This window comes from Bos indicus x Bos taurus, chromosome 5 (genome assembly GCF_003369695.1).
Source record: "Bos indicus x Bos taurus breed Angus x Brahman F1 hybrid chromosome 5, Bos_hybrid_MaternalHap_v2.0, whole genome shotgun sequence".
NCBI classification, from domain to species: Eukaryota; Metazoa; Chordata; class Mammalia; order Artiodactyla; family Bovidae; genus Bos; species Bos indicus x Bos taurus.
In genome coordinates this window covers 20,195,684-20,218,710 of record NC_040080.1, presented here as the reverse complement: position 1 = coordinate 20,218,710, position 23,027 = coordinate 20,195,684, and the positions used below count along the sequence as shown (strand labels likewise).

At 39.1% G+C, this 23,027-nt stretch overlaps 1 protein-coding gene across 1 annotated transcript; it reads left to right on the top strand.

Moving 5' to 3' along the window:
* Nucleotides 1-427: 427 nt before the first annotated feature.
* On the top strand, nucleotides 428-10,814 carry LOC113893628 (C-type lectin domain family 2 member F-like). Its single transcript, XM_027543526.1, has 5 exons — nucleotides 428-744; nucleotides 1,241-1,333; nucleotides 6,564-6,748; nucleotides 7,509-7,615; nucleotides 10,655-10,814. Exons 1-5 carry the CDS (start codon nucleotides 651-653, stop codon nucleotides 10,767-10,769), a joined length of 594 nt encoding a protein of 197 aa, XP_027399327.1. The 5' UTR covers nucleotides 428-650; the 3' UTR covers nucleotides 10,770-10,814.
* Nucleotides 10,815-23,027: the final 12,213 nt, after the last annotated feature.

Below are 23,027 nucleotides of genomic sequence, written 5' to 3'. Positions count from 1 at the left end.
CCCGACCCCCCCCCCTCCACCCACATATCTGTCATTGTATCTATTTGTAATATTCATTACAAACCTCATGCTTTAACCTTTTCTTCTTTGTGTCTGAAACTTTTAAACACTCCTTCTGAAGTAAGTGCGTGCGTGCGTGCTCAGTCGCCTCAGTCCTGTCCGACTCTTTATGACCCCATGGACTGTAAGCCCACCATGTAAAATTGTCCCAGATTTGAGCTTTTCGGGAGACTGTAAAAAGAAGCCAAAACTGGATCACAGTGGCTTTTCTGGGCTCTGCTTTGAGTAGTTAGGGTGAGAGAGAAGGAGCCAATCAGATATGAAATTCTCAGAGTTGCCACTGTGCTCCAACCAATCCCAGGCTGCTGATCCACCGCCCCTGCAGCTAGAGTACCGGTTGGTAATTTCCTGGTAGCCGTTACTACCCAGATTCATGAAAACCTAAAAGAAAAGGACACATGATATGCGCCGGCCAAGGGGGCATCTGCCTGAAGTTCGGTTCTGAGATTGAGTGGAGGATGCTAGATTTCTGCACTGTTTCCAGTTGAATCTTGTTTCCGCCCGCTCCCCGAAGAAAACTGGCACCTTGCTTTTCTGCAGTGAGGATCAGATATAATCATCAGTTCATCCCCAGGATTATTCCACCCTCTATGACTGTCAAAGAGCCTTCTCCAAGAGCGTCTGAGATGGAGAGTGAAAGGATTGAGAATAGGAAGGTTGTGGAGCAGAGGATCAAAAGGCCAGGTAAGAGGGAAGACAGAAGTTGCCCTCAGATACAGGAACTGAGCATCCTTTCTTGATCCCACCTTGCATCCTCAGAATTTTGGTTTATATCATACATAATCTGACCCTTAAGTAGAAACAATCTTCTTTATAAAGCAAAGACGTCAGAGAAGTTGTGGATCTACCCTTCTCCGCCGGATTAACACCCATCTCTTGGAAAGGGCAGTATTTCATTAAAAAGCACCAGGAGAAACTTGTTTTTCTGTTCTGGAATCCAGACAGAAGATTGAGTAACATAATTCTCAGAAATGGCACCAAAAAGTAGAGCCAAAGCACTTTTGAGACTGCTGCTGCTGCAAATTAGATCTCTGTGCCTTTCCTCATTTTTCTAAGTGTTAATTACTGGGTTGTGAACTATAGCATGTAGAGAAGATAGAGGGGAAAAATTATTTGGGCCTTTTGTTTCTTTACTTGTTTGCTTTTCTTTACAAGATAAACAGTAACATGTTTTCCACAGGTATAGTAACAAAGAAAATGCTAATCATGTCAAGTATGATTTGTGGAGGTATTGCCTTTCTTCTTTGGGCAGTGTTAGGATTTCCTCAAAAATGTGAGTAAACAATTGCTGCTAAAAATATATTGATTGTATTAATATTGATTTGGTTATACCAGTAACTAGCTTTTCCTTCCCCTTCACTGAACAACTGGACTCAGAAAATATTTTCCCTACCAGAGCCATCTAGTTTTTCTTCAAAATTAGTTACTCTGCTTTGTCTTCTAGAGTGAACATTCCTTTAATAAATATCTCTTGAACTTCAGGCATATGATGATACCAAAAAAAAAGTAGATTTTTCTGCCCTGGAAGGAATTCATTATTAACTGAAGAAAAAAGCATGTAAACATGATAAGAAAAAAGTGTCAGTTGCTCAGTTGTGTCTGACTCTTACGACCCCATGGACTGTAGCCTCCCAGGTGAGATTTTCTAGGTAAGAATACTGGAGTGGGTTGCCATTTCCTTCTCCAGGGTGTCTTCCTGACCCAGGGATCGAACCTAGTTCTCCTGCATTGGCAGGTAGATTCTTTACTGCCTGAGCCATGATAAAATAACTACTAAGTAGAAGTACATTCAGTTTGAAGCAGAAGAGATTATAAGTCTACCTCGAGTAGTTGGGCTTCCCTGATAGCTCAGTTGGTAAAGAATCTGCCTGCAATGCAGGAGACCCTGGTTCAATTCCTGGGTCAGGAAGATCTGCTGGAGAAGGGATAGACTACCCACTCCAGTGTTCTTGGGCTTCCCTTGTGGCCCAGCTGGTAAAGAATTCGCCTGCATTGTGGGAGACCTGGGTTCGATACCTGGGTTGGGAATATCCCCTGGAGAAGGGAATGGCTACCCACTCCAGTATTCTGGCCTAGAGAGTTACATTGACTCTATAGTCCATGGGGTTGCAAATAGTCAGACACTATTGAGTGATTTTCACTTCACTTTGCTAGTAGTCAAGTGAGACTTTGTGATGGGAGGAGTGTTTGTGCTGAATCAGGAGATCAAGTAGGCATTTATCAATGAGCTTGCCTTTGAGGAGAAAAAAAACATTAGCATCAGAGAATCATACCAGGTGCAATTAGGATAGAGTTAAAAAGAAGTGGGTTGGGGTCTAGCAATTATACTACATTCCCCTAGTGCATCCTAAAGGAGATCAGTCCTGGGTGTTCACTGGAAGGACTGACGCTGAAGCTGAAACTCCAATACTTTGGCCACATCATGTGAAAAGTTGTCATTGGAAAAGACCCTGATGCTGGGAGGGATTGGGGGCAAGAGTAGAAGGGGACGAGAGAGGATGAGATGGTTGGATGGCATCACCAATTCGATGGACATGAGTTTGAGTGAACTCCGGGAGTTGGTGATGGACAGGGAGACCTGGCGTGCTGCAATTCATGGGGTCACAAAGAGTCGGACACGACTGAGCTACTGAACTGAACTGAGTGCATTAATTCTCTCACTTCCATAGATGATTATTTTATACTTTATCCTTTCTATCCAAACCTTTAGGGAGTCTTTCCACATCTTCATTATTAAGTCTGTATATTTGCTTCCAATCTTACAGTTTAGTTCAGTTCAGTCGCTCAGTCACATCTGACTCTTTATGACCCCATGGACTGCAGCATACCAGGCCTCCCTGTCCATCACCAACTCCTGGAGCTTACTCAAACTTGTGTCCATCAAGTCAGTGATGCCATCCAACTGTCTCATCCTCTGTCATCCCCTTTTCCTCCCACCTTCATTCTTCCCCAGCATCAGGGTCTTTTTCAAGGAGTCAGTTCTTCACATCTGGTGGCCAAAATACTGGAGCTTCAGCTTCAGCATCAGTCCTTCCAATGAATATTCAGGACTGATTCCCTTAGGATTGACCGGTTGGATCTTCTTGCAATCCAAGGGACTCTCAAGAGTCTTCTCGAACACCACAGTTCAAAAGCATCAATTCTTCGGTGCTCAGCCTTCTTTATGGCCCAACTCTCACATCCATATGTGACCACTGGAAAAACTGTAGCTTTGACTAGACAGAACTTTGCTGGCAAAGTAATGTCTCTGCTTTTTAATATGCTGTCTAGGTTGGTCATAACTTTTCTTTCAAGGAGCAAGTGTCTTTTAATTTCATTGCTGCAGTCACCATCTGCAGTAATTTTGAAGCCCAAGAAAATAAAGTCTGTCACTGTTTCCATTGCTTCTGCATCTATTTGCCATGAAATGATGGGACCAGATGCCATGATCTTAATTTTTTGAATGTTGAGCTTTAAGCCAGCTTTTTCACTCTCCTCTTTCACTTTCATCAAGAGCCTCTTCAGTTGCTCTTCACTTTCTGCTGTAAGGGTGGTGTCATCTGCATATCTGAGGTTATTGATATCTCTCCCGGCAACCTTCCTTCTAACTTGTGCTTCATCCAGCTTGGCATTTTTATGACAATTAGTAGAAAACTTCCAAATAACTCTCATCACCACACCTATTGTATTACCTCTTATCTCTACCCATAAACTCTATCCAGATTCTTGGTACTATATAGATGGAGTGTTCATGTTCTATGCTAGATCCTATAGCCTCTTACCTGATTAGTATTACTCTAGTAAATCTTGTCTCTCTTCTCTATGTCATCAGCCTTTTCATGCTCAACTGAAACATCCTCATGGGCAACATGATACAGTGATATCTCTCCTACTCCCCCTGCCAAAAAAAACAAAACAAAACAAAACTCTCTAGACTTTACTCTTCCTTCATCTACCCATTTGTTTTCTCCTCTGTACAGTAGCCTCCTTGAAAAATCTTTGCTAGCTTTTCCTAATGTCTGTTTTGCTGTTTTCTGTTAAATCTACTTTGCTCATATTCCCATTTCTTTTTCTACCAAATTTACCTTACAAGTCCATTAGTAACTTCCAGGTCAATTCCTAGTCTTTATCAAACTTGATCTGTGTAGTAGTCAGCACTGTCTCTCTCCTTGGAAATGATTTGTTCATTTGACTTCCGAAACAGCATTTTCTCATGCCTTGCTTCCTACCTAATCTGTTGCTTATTTGCAGGTTTCTTGTATTTGTTCCTTCTTTTCTCCCTGACCTCTTACCTTTGCCCCGGGTTCAGTCCTAGAGCAGGTCCCCTCTTCATCTGTCTTTGTACTCTCGGTAACCTGAACCAGACTTAAAACTTTTACATTAATATTGATGATTTCCAAATATACATCTCCAGTCTGATTCTTCTCACTGAATTCCAAATTGTTAAATCCACCTACTTGACTCTCTAACAAACATCTCAAACCTAGCATTGTCCAAGATGACAAAAGAAAATGTGATAGATAAACTTCTATCTTCTATAGCCCCTTCTATCTGTGGTTTTCCTCATCTCAGGAAATACCAACTTTATCTTTCCATTTTCAAGGCAAAAATTTTATAGTCCTTTTTTGACTCTCTTCCCCACTCTCAAGCCCCAAATATAATCAGAAAATTCTGCCTGGCCTGTCAAAATATGACCACAATCTGAGTACTTTTCATCATTTCTACCCTCTTGATTATTCCCAGTCCACATCTTCCATCTTCTAAATCTTCTTCTCTCTTCCACTCTTGACCTTCTAAAGCAATATGCCCAGTGAAAATGTAGTGTGAGTCACAAATGTCATTTAAATTTTAACAGCCACATTGAAAGTAAAGAAAAATTGAAACAGTTTTAATTGCATTTAATTCAAACGTAGTCAATGTATTATCATTTCATCATGTAGCTATGTAAACAATTATTGAGATCTTCATATTATTTTTTGTAGTAAGTGTTTGATATTCAGTGTGCATTTTATACTTACAAGACACCTGGATTTGGACTAGCAATATTTCAGGTGCTGAATAGTCACACCTAGCTATGGCTACCATTTCAAGCAGTACAGTTCTAGAGTATATTTTTAACAATTTTTTGAGACAAATCAGATCTGTGCAAAATGCTGCAGAGGTCTTTTATTCTGTTGGAGCAATGCCAAAATCCTACTAATTGCCGTAAGGCTCTGTTGGATCTGGTCATTCAACTATCTCTGTGATCTCATCTCTTACTATTTCATTTTTTCTCCAGTCCTCTGGCATCCTTACTATTTTGTGAAGAAGGAAGACACATTTATCTTTGTCTTTTGTCCTAGGTCTTCTTTTTGTTTGGGAAGCTCTTCCCCTATATGTGAATATGCCCCTACCCAGCTACCTCCTTCAAGTCTATAATAAATATCTCGTGGAACACTGTCTGGACTATTGCATTAAAATTGCACCTCTTTCCACCAACAGTCCCAATCCCCTTTACTTTGATGCATTTTATGACAAACTAGTAAGGCAATGGCACCCCACTCCAGTACTTTTGCCAGGAAAATCCCATGGATGGAGGAGCCTGGTAGGCTGCAGTCCATGAGGTCGCTAGAGTCGGACACGACTGAGTGACTTCACTTTCACTTTTCACTTTCATGCATTGGAGAAGGAAATGGCAACCCACTCTAGTGTTCTTGCCTGGAGAATCCCAGGGACGGGGAAGTCTGGTGGGCTGCCATCTCTGTGGTCGCACAGAGTCGGACACGACTGAAGCGACTTAGCAGTAGTAGCAGCAGTATAGTTTACTAGATGTGTAAGTCCCATTAAGCAGAAGGATTTTTGTATCTTATTTATAGAGTTGTGCTTCTAAAGCTACAAAAGTTTATCTGGCACATGGTGGAAGCTCAAATGATAATTGTTGAATGAATGAACAAATTAGTGAGTGAATTAGAAAACATGGCTTTCTGGTGACCCAAGTTCTGAGCCAAATACTTGATTTTTGAACAAGATGTTTATTTGAACTTGACATTTTAAAATCATGTTGATGTATGGCAAAACCAATACAATATTGTAAAGTAATTAACCTCCAATTAAAATAAATAAATTTATATTTAAAAAAATAAAATAAAATCATTTTTAAATTAATATTGGTGACCTGAGATGTGTCCCAGCCACCATAGTAAATTACAGGGGCAAAAACAGGTAAATAAAGAAAATACCAGTAGTATGAAAAAAAAGATGGAAGAAAAAATGTCTAAAGAAGATTAAGTTTCTGAAAGTTTGTTTATTATCACCATTTTAAAGTATGCATAGATCTGCATTCTTCAGTGGTGATTTGTTTTATGCTCTGTTCTTGATCTTTAATTTTCCTGAATTATGTCAGTTATATAATTTGAATTGAACATGGAAATAACATATATTTTCTCAGTCTGAAATATATGAGAATCTTTTACAGTGAAGGTTAAACTTTTTCATTTTCTTACACTTTCTTCATTTTCCCCCCTCAATTACTGTGTTAATTTTAGCTAAAAATCCAATGATCTTCAACAAGACATGCTCTGAGGATGCAATTATATGTCCACAAAGCTGGAACCGAATCAATAATAGTTGCTTCTTTCAATCTGAACGTGAAAAAACTTGGATGGATGGCCAGAAAAAATGCATGGCTCACTCTGGATCTCTGGCCATATTCAACTCCAAGAATGAAGTGGTTAGATATCTCTTTCACAATATATATTCCATTTAATTTATTGAGTAGCTGCTCTGTAACAGGTATACCTCAAGGGTGTAATAGATCAGTCAATGAGACAGTCAAAGATCTTTGTCTTTATAGAGGTTAAATCACATAGGAAGAGACAAGGAATACAAAATAATCATAATAAACATATAAATTATATAGTATGTTGCAAGTTAGTAAATTAAATTTTATGCAAAAAATTGTAAGTTGAGAGGATTTTATGAGTGTTTTCAGTGGGTAGACTGCAAGTAAGATAGTCAACTCAGTGATAACACTTGAGCAAAAATGTAATGTAGATAGGGGAGTTAGTTGGTCAAGAGAATATCTGGGGGACAAACTTCCCAGAAAAGGAAATAGTGAGAACATGAATCTTAAGGTAGGTACTTGCCTGGAAAATTCAATGAACAGAAAAGAGGCAGCCAGTCAATGTACCTAACATGAGAATGTGAGTGAGGGATAGGGACCATCTAGCTCTTGTAGGCTTTTTTAAACTAGAATTAGGAGATATTGCAGAAAATGAAAAATAAAGAATATGGCATGATTTGACTTAAGTTTTAAAATAATCATTTTCTTTTAAATGTAATGTGCCCATGAATTACAAATATAAAAGCAGAGTATATGTTATTAGGCTGTTGCAATAACTCTAGCAAGAGGGTAGTGGGCTCAAAATGACCTTAGCATTGGAGGTAATAAGAATGAGAAAACTAGGAGAGCACTCTGTATTTTGTGAAAGGAATCTTTGATGCCCTATCTGGGACCGTCTTACTATTGGATTGGACTGAAAATGGACAGCACAAGAAAACTCTGGGTATGGACAAATGGAGATGTATTCAGCAACTGGTAAGCATTAATAGCGTGTATTTGTTCATAAATGTGTTAAGGATGGTAAGAACTCTGAATCTATAATTGTTCTTGTTTGTTTAGTTGTGCCTGACTCTTTTGTGATCCCATGGACTGCAGCCTGCCAGGCTCCTCTGCCCATGGGATTTCCCAGGCAAGAATATTGGAGGGGGTCACCATTTCCTTCTCCAGGGGATCTTCCCAACCCAGGGATCAAACCTGAATTTCCTGTATTACAGACAGATTCTTTACTGCTGAGCCATCAGGGAAGCAGAAATCTATGATTAGCCACCTCCATAATTTCCTCTACACCATCTCCCAAAAAGGCCCCTCAACAAATTAAATGCCAAAGAGAAACTTCAGACAAATATATGATCTTGGGCGAAGGTCAAATACCAATATTTATTTCTACACATTCAGATGGACTATACTACTCGTGAGCCACAAAGATTACTTTTATTCTAGACGAAATGAAAATCCAGCGTGTATGAACCTTGCCTTATTCTCAGGGCTTTGCCTTTGGTTTGTTTGTTTACTATTGCTTCAAATTCTCATTGGCATGGGAGTCTTAGAAAGTTTACTCAAACCTACACTTACTACACCCACTGGTGGCCTGAAATGGAAGAAAATTAAGTGATAAAGGCAAAATGTTTGCTTCCATTGACCATTGAAAATCTAGACTTTCTCTATGTTCCTAAGCTTGAAGAACTGATTGTGCCTGTAGACTTCACTTCTGTTCTTGAAATATTTAAGATCTTCTCCAACTTCATGGAGGAGAAAGAAATTGGAAAGATACTGATTTCCCCATAGAGAGAAGGCACTAGCTACAATTTATTGAGCACCTACTAAAGATAGATGCTGTCTCAGTCCAGTGGCATTTGGTGCTAGACATGATAGAATGTGTATGACGTAGCAGAGTAACAGGAGTTGCTAAATTTAGAGAAATTTCTGTCATCACTGTGTTTATATCCAATTTGGGGTGAAAATACACATGCAATAATTTGAGCCCAATAATATAGCCAATCATTATGTTTTCAACTTTGAAAAATACATGACAAAGTATAACAAACTTTCTGACTACCAAACTTAACAATTATGGAATTTTCTTGAGAGAAGATATTGTGTATTATATACAGCTCCACTTCGAAAAAAAGATGAGAGAAGTACAACTAAGTTGGTTAAAATTGGTGCAATAGTTTGCTGAGGCAGGCTACTGTAATAAATACCACAGACTCGGTGGCTTAAACAATAGTTATGGAGACCGGAAGTCTCAGATAAAGGTTTGGCAGGATTGATTTCTTCTGAGGCCTCTCTCCTTGGCCATCTTCTCCTCTGTGTCTTCACATGGTCTTCCCTCTGGCATTTGCCGATCTGTGCCCAGATTTTTTCTTCTTATGAGGAGATCAGCCATATTGGAATAGGGCCCCCTGTAAAGACTTCTTTTTAACTTAACCAACATTTTAAAACACTTCATCTCCTAAGATAATTGCATTCTGAGCTATGAGTAGTGAGGTCCTCAATATATATATTTGAAGAGGGGGGTACATAATTCAGCCTATGACAATTATTGAGCTCTCAACACCAAAGAATGCATAGGAAAAGAAATCGCATACATTTTGGAAACAGGCAGATAAAAATTTCAAGTTACACTAGAAGTTAGGAAGTGACACCAGTGTCACAAAGTAACTCCCTATGGCTGAAAGCATTTTAATTAACAGAAATTATATACCAGGAATCATCGTAACTCTCCATTCTATTTTTCTTTTCCTTATTTTGAACTCTCAAATTCCTCTCTTTATATATGACCCAAGATAGGAATTTAGTAAATCCTTTCAAGATATTTTATTTATAATTATTTATGTGTGTCATAACCTATCCAGCAAGAAATACCCAAATGACAATGATTGCAAGAGTAGATGAGTGAACATCTATTTCAGCCTTAAGACTGTCTGATTTTTTTTTTTTTTAACAAGTGAAGAGTGGTCAATTTAATGTCAGTTATAATGTCTACCTTTATATAATCTTTAAATGGCAAAAAATTTATTTGATCATTTTTATTCTGAAGTATATTGCTTCTCAGGTAGCTCAGTGGTAAAGAGTCCACTTGCCAGTGCAGGAAACACATTAGACATGGGATCCATCCCTGGGTAGGGAAGATCTCCTGGAGGAGGAAATGACAGCCCACCCCAGTATTCCTGCCTGGAAAATCCATGGACAGAGTAGCCTGGCAGGCCTACAGTCCATGGAGTCACAAAGAGACCATGACTTAGTGACTGAAAATGCATGATTTTGAAGTATAAAAGGAAGAATTCCATCCTTTATAAAATGATTTATCGTGTTTCAGTTCAGTTCAGTTCAGTTGCTCAGTCGTGTCCAACTCTTTGCAACCCCATGAACCGCAGCATGCCAGGCCTCCCTGTCCATCACCAACTCCTGGAGTCCACCCAAACCCATGTCCATGGAGTCGGTGATGCCATCCAACCATCTCATCCTCTGTCGTCCCCTTCTCCTCCTGCCCTCAATCTTTCCCAGAATCAGGGTCTTTTCAAATGAGTCAGCTCTTTGCATCAGGTGACCAAAGTATTGGAGTTTCAATTTCAACATCAGTCCTTCCAATGAACACCCAGGACTGATCTCCTTTAGGATGGATTGATTGGATCTCCTTGCGGTCCAAGGGACTCTCGAGAGTCTTCTCCAACACCACAGTAAAAAGCATCAATTCTTCAGCACTCAGCTTTCTTTATTGTCCAACTCTCACATCCATACATGACCACTGGAAAAACCATAGCCTTGACTAGATGGACCTTTGTTATAGCGTTTACTACCCTGATAACCCTTTCTACTCACCATCACAGGTTAAGTTTTGAGGTAAAAATTGGATAAGAAAAGAAATGCAGCTTATTTCTCTTCCTCTATTCCTTCCACATCCCACATGTTGAAACATAGTCACCAGAGTTTGCACTGCATATTTTAGGTTGTGCTTTATTGTTTCTCATGAAGTTCAGTCAATAAAGAGTGAATCTTTTTGTTTTGTTCTAGGTTCAGTATTGATGGAAGTGGAGAGTGTGCCTGCATGTTTCAGAAGGGCATAAGTAGTGACAACTGTAGTGATGCAAGAAAGTACACATGCAGCAGAAAAGGGTTTTGTCCTTAGATAAATAATTTTTCCCATACAGGAAATAAAGTGATTAAATAAAAACTTATCTTTTTATACTTTATAAATTCATATAGTTGCATTTTCTTTTCCATCAGACATATTCTTTTTTAAAGCTCATTGATGAAATATTCAATCATTTTTATCTTCATTTGAATATTTATCTAAGAAGACAGGAGTCAAGGTGGTAGATTAGTAGAACATGGAGTTTGCCTCTCCTGACAAATGCATTAAGAATAGAACTACAGGGACTACCCTGGTAGTCCCGTGACTAAGACTTTGCACTCCCAATTCAGGGGGTCCAGGTTCAATACCTGGTCAGGAAACTAGACCCCATATGCTGCCAAATATATATATATATATATATATATATATATATATATATATATATCAGTACATTTATAAATGGAGCAATTTTCAAAGAGCAACTGTTGAACACTATTAGAGGAATTTGGACATCTAAAAAGACAAAAAGTCCTCACACAACTGGGTTTGACAAAAGAAAGGAAGAAAAAGAGGAAACAGGAAGGGACCAGGACCCCAAGGAATATTTGAAAAAGAGGAGAGGTTCCTTCACTCAGAGAAGCCCACTCATAGCTAGGGGTACTTGCTGGGGAAGGGAGGAATCTTCAGGGGACCTGAGTGGAATGAAGCAACAGGTCTGTGGAGGGCAGGAGGAGTAGGACCTATGTGCAAGTTCCATGTCCCAGACAGTGCACCTCAGCTTGAGACGTAGGTCTTTGGTGCAAAGGGAGACTAGGTGCTAGAAAGAAGAGTTTGGAGAATGGACCCAAGAAGGAACTGCGGTTGGCTGTGAGAAATGCCTGAATAATCTCGTTCATTCTGTCAAAATTCTTTCAGGAATCATCTTCTTTCTGTCAGATATTCTTGAGAAATTTCTTTCTTTCGGTCGTGTTTCCCTCAGATACATCCTTCTTAACATTTGATACATTCTGAAATCTTTCTATCAGAAATCCTTCAGAAACCTTTTTGTTAGAATTACTTTACTAGTCTACATCATATATGAAAATTCCCTTAGACATCTCCTTCTTTCTATCAGGTGTCCCACAGAAATCTCTTTCTGTCAGATTTTATCACAGCACTTCTTCATTTCTTTCAAATTTTATATCAGAGCCTCGTCCTTTCAGAATATTCTCTGAAATTTCCTTCCTCTGTCAGTATTCCCTCAGTAATCTCTTTCTTTCTGTCAAGTTTCCCTTAAAAATTGTCTTCTTTTTGTCAGGCTTTCCTCAGATGTCTCCTTCTTTCTTCTGGCACCCCCTCAGTAATCTCCTTCATTTTTTCAAATTTCTTTCAGAAATTTTCTCTTTTGTTTTATGTTTCCCTTGAAATGAAAATGTTAGTCACTCAGTTATGTCTGACTCTGCGACCTCATTGACTGTGCCCGCCAGGCTCCTCTGTCCACGGAATTCTTCAGGCAAGAATACTGGAGTGGGTGGCCATTCCATTCTCCAAGGGCTCTTCTGGATCCAGGGATTCAGTCACCTGCACTGTGGGCAGTTTCTTTATCATATGAGCTACCAGGGAAGCCCATGTTTCCCTTAGTAAGTCTCTTTATTTCTGACAGAATTTTCTCATAATTGCCCTCTTTCTCTTAGGTTTTTCCTCTCACGTAGCATTTCTTTCAGCATTCTCTTAGAAATCATCTTCTTTTGTCAGAATTTCCTTCAAAATTACCTTTTTTCTGTCTAGTTTTCCTTTGATATAGCCTTCTTTAAGGTTTCTCTTAGAAATCTTTTTTCTCTCATGGTTTCCTCAGAAATATCTTTTCTGTCAGATTTCCCTCAGATATCATCTTTTTTCTGTCAAGTTTTCCTCAGAAATCTTCTGTCAGGTTTCCTCAGAAATATCCTTGTTTCTTTCTTGTTAAAATAGTGCAGAAAGAAGGTGAATTATACAAGAAGGCAAACAAAGAAAACAGAAAAGAGGTACCAGAAGATATGGGTTCCAGCCCCAACATATCTATATTTAGTTTGTTGAATGATCTCAGGCCAATCTCTTGATTTTTCTGAATCTTAATTTTGTTATCAACATTTCTAATGCCTGTTGCATAAATATAATTTTGTAATGTAAGTATAATAATACAGATAAAAAGAGCTTTGTAAATTGTAGATCACTGACTAAATATTTCTGGTTGTTGGTCACTATCTCCTTTGAAATCAGTAAGAACTGTCCCAAGAAAAGAAAGTTCCCCAACAAAACACCCTTAAAATAAAAATTATCCACCTGCAGGGTTTTTTATAAGCCACGAAACTCAAAGCAATCTGAAATCAACTTGTAACCTACACATGAACCACCTCTGAAATGTCCAGTTCAACACATTAACATAGATACCCATGAAAATTAATCAACAGTAGACAAAAACAATGATTTTATTAAATTTTATTAGATGATGTCACATTTTTGGTGGAAATATAAATTGGTATAATCCCTTTGGAAAGCGATTTAGCCAGATCCATCACAATTTACATGCATAATTTTTGACTCCACTTATAAGATTTAGCCCTCTAGATATACTTGAAGATGTGTGCAAAGATAAATGTAAATGGATTTGTACTTCAGAGACTGAGAAACAACCATAATATCTAAAGGAGCAAGCTAGATTTGTTTTACCCATACAGAATATCTTGTATTCATATAATTCTTAAAAAGGAGTTATATGAACACCTTTTAAGATTTATTGTTAAAAAAGAAGGTGTAGAATAATATACATTATATGTTAATATTTATATAAAAATATAAACACCCATATGTGAACATATGTGCATAAATATATGTGTGTGTGTTAATTTCTATTTGTGTCCGACTCTTTGAACCCCATGGACTATAGCCTGCCAGGCTCCTCTGTCCATGGGATTTTCCAAGCAAGAATTCTGGAGTGGGTAGCCATTACTTTCTTCAGGGGACCTTCCTGATCCAGGGATTGAACCCAAGTCTCCTGCACTGCAAGCAGATTATTTATTGTCTAAACCACCAGGGAACCCCATGTGTATATACATATATATGACATCTGAGTATACATATCTTCCTCTGGCATTTACTGAGCCTGAGGAGAGAATGAACTGAGGTTCACATATCCTATGTTTAAATATGCATATTTATAATTCAAGCTAACAGAATTTTCTATGCTCTATCCTCCTATCTGGACAAAAATAACTTCAGTTCAGTTCAGTTCAGTTCAGTCACTCAGTCATGATGGACCCTCTGTGACCCCATGAATCGCAGCACCCCAGGCCTCCCTGTCCATCACCAACTCCTGGAGTTCACTCAGACTCAGATCCATCAAGTCAGTGATGCCATCCAGCCGTCTCATCCTCTGTCGTCCCCTTCTCCTCCTGCCCCCAATCCCTCCCAGCATCAGAGTCTTCTCCAATGAGTCAAATCTTCACATGAGGTGGCCAAAGTACTGGAGTTTCAGCTTTAGCATCATTCCTTCCAAAGAAATCCCAGGGCTGATCTCCTTCAGAATGGACTGGTTGGATCTCCTTGCAGTCCAAGGGACTCTTAAGAGTCTTCTCCAACACCACAGTTCAAAAGAATCAATTCTTCGGCGCCCAACTTTCTTTTTTTTTTTCTTTCTAATTTTATTTTATTTTTAAACTTTACATAATTGTATTAGTTAACAGTCCAACTCTCACATCCATACCTGACCACTGGAAAAACCATAGCCTTGACTAGCCAGACCTTTGTTGGCAAAGTAATGTCTCTGCTTTTGAATATGCTATCTAGGTTGGTCATAACTTTTCTTCCAAGGAGTAAGCATCTTTTAATTTCATGGCTGCAGTCACCATCTGCAGTGATTTGGGAGCCCCAAAAAATAAAGTCTGACACTGTTTCCACTGTTTGCCCATCTATTTTCCATGAAGTGATGGGACTAGATGCCATGATCTTGGTTTTGTGAATGTTGTTTCACCTTCATCAGGAGGCTTTTTAGTTCCTCTTCACTTTCTGCCATAAGGGTGGTGTCATCTGCATATCTGAGGTTATTGATATTTCTCCTGGAAATCTTGATTCCAGCTTGTGTTTCTTCGAGCCCAGCATTTCTCATGATGTACTGTGCATATAAATTAAATAAGCAGGGTGACGATATTCAGCCTTGACGTACTCCTTTTCCTATTTGGAACCAGTCTGTTGTTCCATGTCCAGTTCTCACTGTTGCTTCCTGACCTGTATACAAATTTCTCAAGAGGAGGCAGGTCAGGTGATCTGGTATTCCCATCTCTTTCAGAATTTTCCACAGTTTATTGTGATCCACACAGTCAAAGGCTTTGGCATAGTCAATAAAGCAGAAATCTATGTTTTTCTGGAACTCTCTTGCTTTTCGATGGTCCAGTGGATGTTGGCAATTTGATCTCTGGTTCCTCTGCCTTTTCTAAAACCAGCTTGAACATCTGGCAGTTCACTGTTCACGTATTGCTGAAGCCTTGCTTAGAGAATTTTGAGCATTACTTTACTAGCGTTTGAGATGAGTGCAATTGTGCGGTAGTTTGAGCATTCTTTGGCATTGCCTTTCTTTGGGATTGGAATGAAAACTGACCTTTTCCAGTCCTGTGGCCACTGCTGAGTTTTCCAAATTTGCTGGCATATTGAGTGCAGCACTTTCACAGCATCATCTTTCAGGATTTGAAATAGCTCCACTGGAATTCTTTTTTTTTTTCTAATTTTATTTTATTTTTAAACTTTACATAATTGTATTAGTTTTGCCAAATATCAAAATGAATCCGCCACAGGTATACATGTGTTCCCCATCCCGAACCCTCCTCCCTCCTCCCTCCCCATACCATCCCTCTGGGCCATCCCAGTGCACCAGCCCCAAGCATCCAGCATCGTGCATCGAACCTGGACTGTCAACTCTATCACTTTCACTAGCTTTGTTCGTAGTGATGCTTTCTAAGGCCCACTTGACTTCACATTCCAGGCTGTCTGGCTCTAGGTCAGTGATCACACCATCGTGATTATCTGGGTCGTGAAGATCTGTTTTGTACAGTTCTTCGGTGTATTCTTGCCACCTCTTCTTAATATCTTCTGCTTCTGTTAGGTGCATACCATTTCTGTCCTTTATCGAGTCCATCTTTGCATGAAATGTTCCCTTGGTATCTCTAATTTTCTTGAAGACATCTCTAGTCTTTCCCATTCTGTTGTTTTTCTCTATTTCTTAGCATTGATCGCTGAGGAAGGCTTTCTTATCTCTCCTTGCTATTCTTTGGAACTCTGCATTCAGATGCTTATATCTTTCCTTTTCTCCTTTGCTTTTTGCTTCTCTTCTTTTCACAGCTATTTGTAAGGCCTCCCCAGACAGCCATTTGGCTTTTTTGCATTTCTTTTCCAATGGGATGGTCTTGATCCCTGTCTCCTGTACAATGTCACGAACCTCTGTCCATAATTCACCAGGCACTCTGTCTATCAGATCTAGTCCCTTAAATCTATTTCTCACTTCCACTGTTTAATCATAAGGGATTTGATTTAGGTCATACCTGAATGGTCTAGTGGTTTTCCCTACTTTCAATTTCAGTCTGTATTTGGCAAAAAGGAGTTCATGATCTGAGCCACAGTCAGCTCCTGGTCTTGTTTTTGTTGACTGTATAGAGCTTCTCCATCTTTGGCTGCAAAGAATATAATCAATCTGATTTCGGTGTTGACCATCTGCTGATGTCCATGTGTAGAGTCTTCTCTTGTGTTGTTGGAAGAGGGTGTTTGTTATGACCAGTGCATTTTCTTGGCAAAACTCTATTAGTCTTTGCCCTGCTTCATTCCGTATTCCAAGGCCAAATTTGCCTGTTACTCGAGCCGTTTCTTGACTTCCTACTTTTGCATTCCAGTCCCCTATAATGAAAAGGACATCTTTTGGGGGTGTTAGGTCTAAAAGGTCTTGTAAGTCTTCAAAGAACCATTCAACTTCAGCTTCTTCAGCGTTACTGGTTGGGGCATAGACTTGGATTACTGTGATATTGAATGGTTTGCCTTGGAAACAAACAGAAATCATTCTGTCGTTTTTGAGATTGCATCCAAGTACTGCATTTCAGACTCTTTTGTTGACCATGATGGCTACTTCATTTCTTCTGAGGGATTCCTGCCCCCAGTAGTAGATATAATGGTCATCTGAGTTAAATTCACCCATTCCATTCCATTTTAGTTCGCTGATTGCTAGAATGTCGACGTTCACTCTTGCCATCTCCTATTTGACCACTTCCAATTTGCCTTAATTCATGGACCTGACATTACAGGTTCCTATGCAATATTGCTCTTTACAGCATCGGACCTTGCTTCTATCACCAGTCACATCCACAACTGGGTATTGTTTTTGCTTTGGCTCCATCCCTTCATTCTTTCTGGAGTTCTTTCTCCACTGATCTCCAGTAGCATATTGGGCACCTACTGACCTGGGGCATTCCTCCTCTTTCAGTATCCTATCATTTTGCCTTTTCATACTGTTTATGGGGTTCTCAAGGCAAGAATACTGAAGTGGTTTGCCATTCCCTTCTCCGGTGGACCACATTTTGTCATGTTTAAATATGCATATTTATAATTCAAGCTAACAGAATTTTCTATGCTCTATCCTTCTATATGGACAAAAATAACTTCAGAACCACATAACTGAAAAATATGTAAAAGGAGCATAGGAATGATGAGTGTGTGATTTCTATTTTTTTTTTTTGATTCAACAGAAACTCAAGATATACTTCTCACAGAGAACAAAAAATATACAATATTGTAAAGTAATTAACCCCCAATTAAAATAAATAAATTTATATTAAAAATAAAAAAATAAAACAAACAAACAAAAATAGACATTAATTGTGTTATTTAAATTTTACAAGTGACCACTGAATATACACACATACAAAAGTTTATGTGTGTCTGTGTGTGTATAGATAAGAATCAAATAAGAAGAAGTAGGGCTGCTATTTTCCTCAGGATTTTTATTGATAATCCTCAGTTATCAGTAAGAAATTTAAAAGAGAGTATCTATAAAAAATAATATAAGCATATTTTTGATAGTTGCTTTTGGAACCACCAGAAAGCCACAAACAGTACTTTAACTTCATCCTTTTATTTCTTAGTGAGAAGATTTATTTTAAACACCCTTTATTACATTAACAAATATTTTGAAAATTCTTTTTTTAAGGCAAAACAAATCATCAGCCTTTTAGATATCTTATAAGTAAACAGCAGTCTTTCTGTTGGTGCATTTTGTATTGTGAAAGGTTGGAAGTTGCCATTCCAACATAAGCCAACCCAGAGAGAATGGCATGGGATTATTCACTAATAATAAAGTACAAAGCAGAGACCCTCAAGGTCAACAGGAAGACCCCCAAATAGGCTAAATATATTTAAATTCTCTAGCAGATAGAGGTTAAAGAAAACTATGTGTGTGAATTATTGAAGAAAAATAACGTAGCTCTAAAGAAGCTTGGATATAGGTGTGAAATCAATGCTTACTGAGAATCTGTAATGTAGAAAACAGCCTCACCATCTTTGTTTCTGGATATCCCACGACCATATTCCCCAGGTGCAAAAGTAGAGTCACTGGTTTAATGTTACCCCAGAAACTGAAGTGCATCAAATAATCTGCATTTTTAAAGTATGACCAGATAATGACAGCATTCTCACAAGTTACCAGGCCCTAGTAGTATTGATACATATGAGTATTTTGTTGTCTCTGTCAGGTTTAAGAAAAACAACAATGGTGATTGCAAGGCAAAAGGTGGGGTGCTTTAATACAAGTCCCCAACCTCCAGGATCTAATGCCTGGTGATGTGAAGAGCTGATGTAGCTGATGTTGAGCTGATGTAATAACAATAGAAATAAAAGTACACAATACATGTAATGTTCTTGAATCATCTCGAAACCAATCCCCACCCTCCGCCCCCATTCATGAAAAAATTGTCTTCCAGGAAACCTGTTCCTATTGCCTAAAGGGTTGGGGGTTTAAGAGAAATGTAAATAAGACTGTGAGGGAACACATAAGGGGAATTCAGTTCAGTTGCTCAGTCGTGTCTGACTCTCTGTGACCCCATGAATCCCAGCACGCCAGGCCTCCCTGTCTATCACCAACTCCCGGATTCCACCCAAACCCATGTCCATAGAGTTAGTGATGCCATCCAACCATCTCATCCTCTGTTGTCCCCTTCTCCTCCCCTCAATCTTTCCCAGCACCAAGGTCTTTTCAAATGAGTCAGCTCTTTGCATCAGGTGGCCAAAGTACTGGAGTTTCAGCTTCAGCATTAGTCCCTCCAATGAACACCCAGGACTGATCTCCTTTAGGATGGACTGGTTGATCTCCCTGTGGTCCAAGGGACTCTCAGGAGTCTTCTCCAACACCACAGTTCAAAAGAATCAAGTCTTCGGCACTCAGCTTTCATTATAGTCCAACTCTCACATCCATACATGACCACTGTAAAAACCATAGCCTTGCCTAGATGGACCTTTGTTGACAAAGTAATGTCTCTGTTGTTTAATATGCTGTCTAGGTTGGTCATAACTTTCCTTCCAAGGAGTAAGCATCTTTTAATTTCATGGCTGCAATCATCATCTGCAGTGATTTTGGAGCCCCAAAAAATAAAGTCAGCCACTGTTTCCACTGTTTCCCCATCTATTTCCCATGAAGTGATGGGACCGGATGCCATGATCTTGGTTTTCTGAATGTTGAGCTTTTTTTTTTTTTTTTTAATTTTTATTTTTTTTTAATTTTATTTTATTTTTAAACTTTACATAATTGTATTACTTTTGCCAAATATCAAAATGAATCCACCACAGGTATACATGTGTTCCCCATCCTGAACCCTCTTCCCTCCTCCCTCCCCATACCATCCCTCTGGATCGTCCCAGTGCACTAGCCCCAAGCATCCAGTATCGTGCATCGAACCTGGACTGGCATCTCGTTTCATACATGATATTTTACATGTTTCAATGCCATTCTCCCAAATCTTCCCACCCTCTCCCTCTCCCACAGAGTCCATAAGACTGTTCTATACATCAGTGTCTCTTTTGCTGTCTCGTACACAGGGTTATTGTTAGCATCTTTCTAAATTCCATATATATGCGTTAGTATACTGTATTGGTGTTTTTCCTTCTGGCTTACTTCACTCTGTATAATAGGCTTCAGTTTCATCCACCTCATTAGGACTGATTCAAATGTATTCTTTTTAATGGCTGAGTAATACTCCATTGTGTATATGTACCACTGCTTTCTTATCCATTCATCTGCTGATGGGCATCTAGGTTGCTTCCATGTCCTGGCTATTATAAACAGTGCTGCGGTGAACATTGGGGTACACGTGTCTCTTTCCCTTCTGGTTTCCTCAGTGTGTGTGCCCAGCAGTGCGATTGTGGGATCATAAGGCAGTTCTATTTTCAGTTTTTTAAGGAATCTCCACACTGTTCTCCATAGTGGCTGTACTAGTTTGCCTTCCCACCAACAGTGTAAGAGGGTTCCCTTTTCTCCACACCCTCTCCAGCATTTATTATTTGTAGACTTTTGGATCGCAGCCATTCTGACTGGTGTGAAATGGTACCTCATAGTGGTTTTGATTTGCATTTCTCTGATAATGAGTGATGCTGAGCATCTTTTCATGTGTCTGTTAGCCATTTGTATGTCTTCTTTGGAGAAATGTCTATTTAGTTCTTTGGCCCATTTTTTGATTGGGTCATTTATTTTTCTGGAGTTGAGCTGTAGGAGTTGCTTGTATATTTTTGAGATTAGTTGTTTGTCAGTTGCTTCATTTGCTATTATTTTCTCCCATTCTGAAGGCTGTCTTTTCACCTTGCTAATAGTTTCCTTTGATGTGCAGAAGCTTTTAAGGTTAATTAGGTCCCATTTGTTTATTTTTGCTTTTATTTCCAATATTCTGGGAGGTGGGTCAGAGCTTTAAGCCAACTTTTTCATTCTTCTTTTTCACTTTTATCAAGAGGCTCTTTAGTTCTTCACTTTCTGCCATAAGGGTGGTGTCATTTGCATATCTGAAGTTATTGATATTTCTCCCGGCAATCTTGATTCCAGCTTGTGCTTCTTCCAGTCCAGCATTTCTCATGATGTACTCTGCATAGAAGTTAAATAAACAGGGTGACAATATACAGCCTTGACAACTCCTTTTCCTATTTGGAACCAGTCTGTTGTTCCATGTCCAGTCTAACTGTTGCTTCCTGACCTGTATATAGGTTTCTCAAGAGGCAGATCAGGTGGTCTGGTATTCCCATCTCTTTCAGAATTTTCCACAGTTTATTGTGATCCACACAGTCAAAGGCTTTGGCATAGTCAATAAAGCAGAAATAGATGTTTTTCTGGACCACTTTTGCTTTTTTGATGATCCGGTGGATGTTGGCAATTTGATCTCTGGTTCCTCTACCTTTTCTAAAATCAGCTTGGACATCTGGAAGTTCACAGTTTACATATTGCTGAAGCCTGGCTTGGAGAATTTTAAGCATCACTTTACTAGCATGTGAGATGAGTGCAATTGTGCAGTAGTTTGAGCATTCTTTGGCATTTCCTTTCTTTGGTATTGGAATGAAAACCGACCTTTTCCAATCCTGTGGCCATTGCTGAGTTTTCCAAGTTTGCTGACATATTGAGTGCAGCACTTTCACAGCATCATCTTTTAGCATCACTGCAGACTCATATGCCCACTCCGCAGCCAGTGTACTTTTTAAAATATCATTTTATTTAACAACTTTTGTAACAGAATGATGAAGTCATGTGTTTAAATTGGGAAAGGCATGTTTTTTGTTGTCTTGAGAACCCCATGAACAGTATGAAAAGGCAAAATGATAGGATACTGAAAGAGGAGGAACTCCCCAGATCAGTAGGTGCCCAATATGCTACTGAAGATCAGTGGAGAAATAACTCCAGAAAGAATGAAGGGATGGAGTCAAAGCAAAAACAATACCCAGCAGTGGATGTGACTGGTGATAGAAGAAAGGTCCAATGCTATAAAGAGCAATATTGCATAGGAACCTGGAATTTCAGGTCCATGAATCAAGGTAAGTTGGATGTGGTCAAACAGGAGATGGCAAGAGTGAACGTCGATGTTCTAGGAATCAGCAAACTGAAATGGACTGGAATGGGTGAATTTAACTCAGATGACCATTATATCTACTACTGGGGGCAGGAATCCCTCAGAAGAAATGGAGTAGCCATCATGGTCAACAGAAGAGTCTGAAATGCAGTACTTGGATGCAATCTCAAAAACGACAGAATGATCTCTGTTCGTTTCCAAGGCAAACCATTCAATATCACAGTAATCCAAGTCTATGCCCCAACAAGTAATGCTGAAGAAGCTGAAGTTGAATGGTTCTATGAAGACCTACAAGACCTTTTAGACCTAACACCCAAAAAAGATGTCCTTTTCATTATAGGGAACTGGAATGCAGAAGTAGGAAGTCAAGAAACAGCTGGAGTAACGCAAATTTGGCTTTGGAATATGGAATGAAGCAGGGCAAAGACTAATAGTGCTTTGCCAAGAAAATGCACTGGTCATAACAAACACCCTCTTCCAACAACACAACAGAAGACTCTATACATGGACATCAGCAGATGGTCAACGCCAAAATCAGATTGATTATATTCTTTGCAGCCAAAGATGGAGAAGCTCGATACAGTCAGCAAAAACAAGACCAGGAGCTGACTATGGCTCAGACCGTGAACTCCTTTTTGCCAAATTCAGACTGAAACTGAAGAAAGTGGAGAAAACCACTAAACCATTCAGGTATGACCTAAATCAAATCCCTTATGATTATACAGTGCAAGTGAGAAATAGATTTAAAGGACTAGATCTGATACACAGAGTGCCTGATGAGCTATGGAATGAGGTTCATGACACTGTACAGGAGAACAGGGATCAAGACCATCTCTATGGAAAAGAAATGCAGAAAAGCAAAATGGCTGTCTGGGGAGGCCTTACAAATAGCTGTGAAAAGAAGAGAAGCGAAAAGCAAAGGAGAAAAGGAAAGATATAAGCATCTGAATGCAGAGTTCCAAAGAATAGCAAGAAGAGATAAGAAAGCCTTCTTCAGCGATCAATGCAAAGAAATAGAGGAAAACAACAGAATGGGGAAAACTAGAGATCTCTGCAAGAAAATTAGAGATACCAACGGAACATTTCATACAAAAATGGGCTCGATAAAGAACAGAAATGTTATGGACCTAACAGAAGCAGAAGATATTAAGAAGTGACAAGAATACACACAAGAACTGTACAAAAAAGATCTTCACGACCCAGATAATCATGATGGTGTGATCAC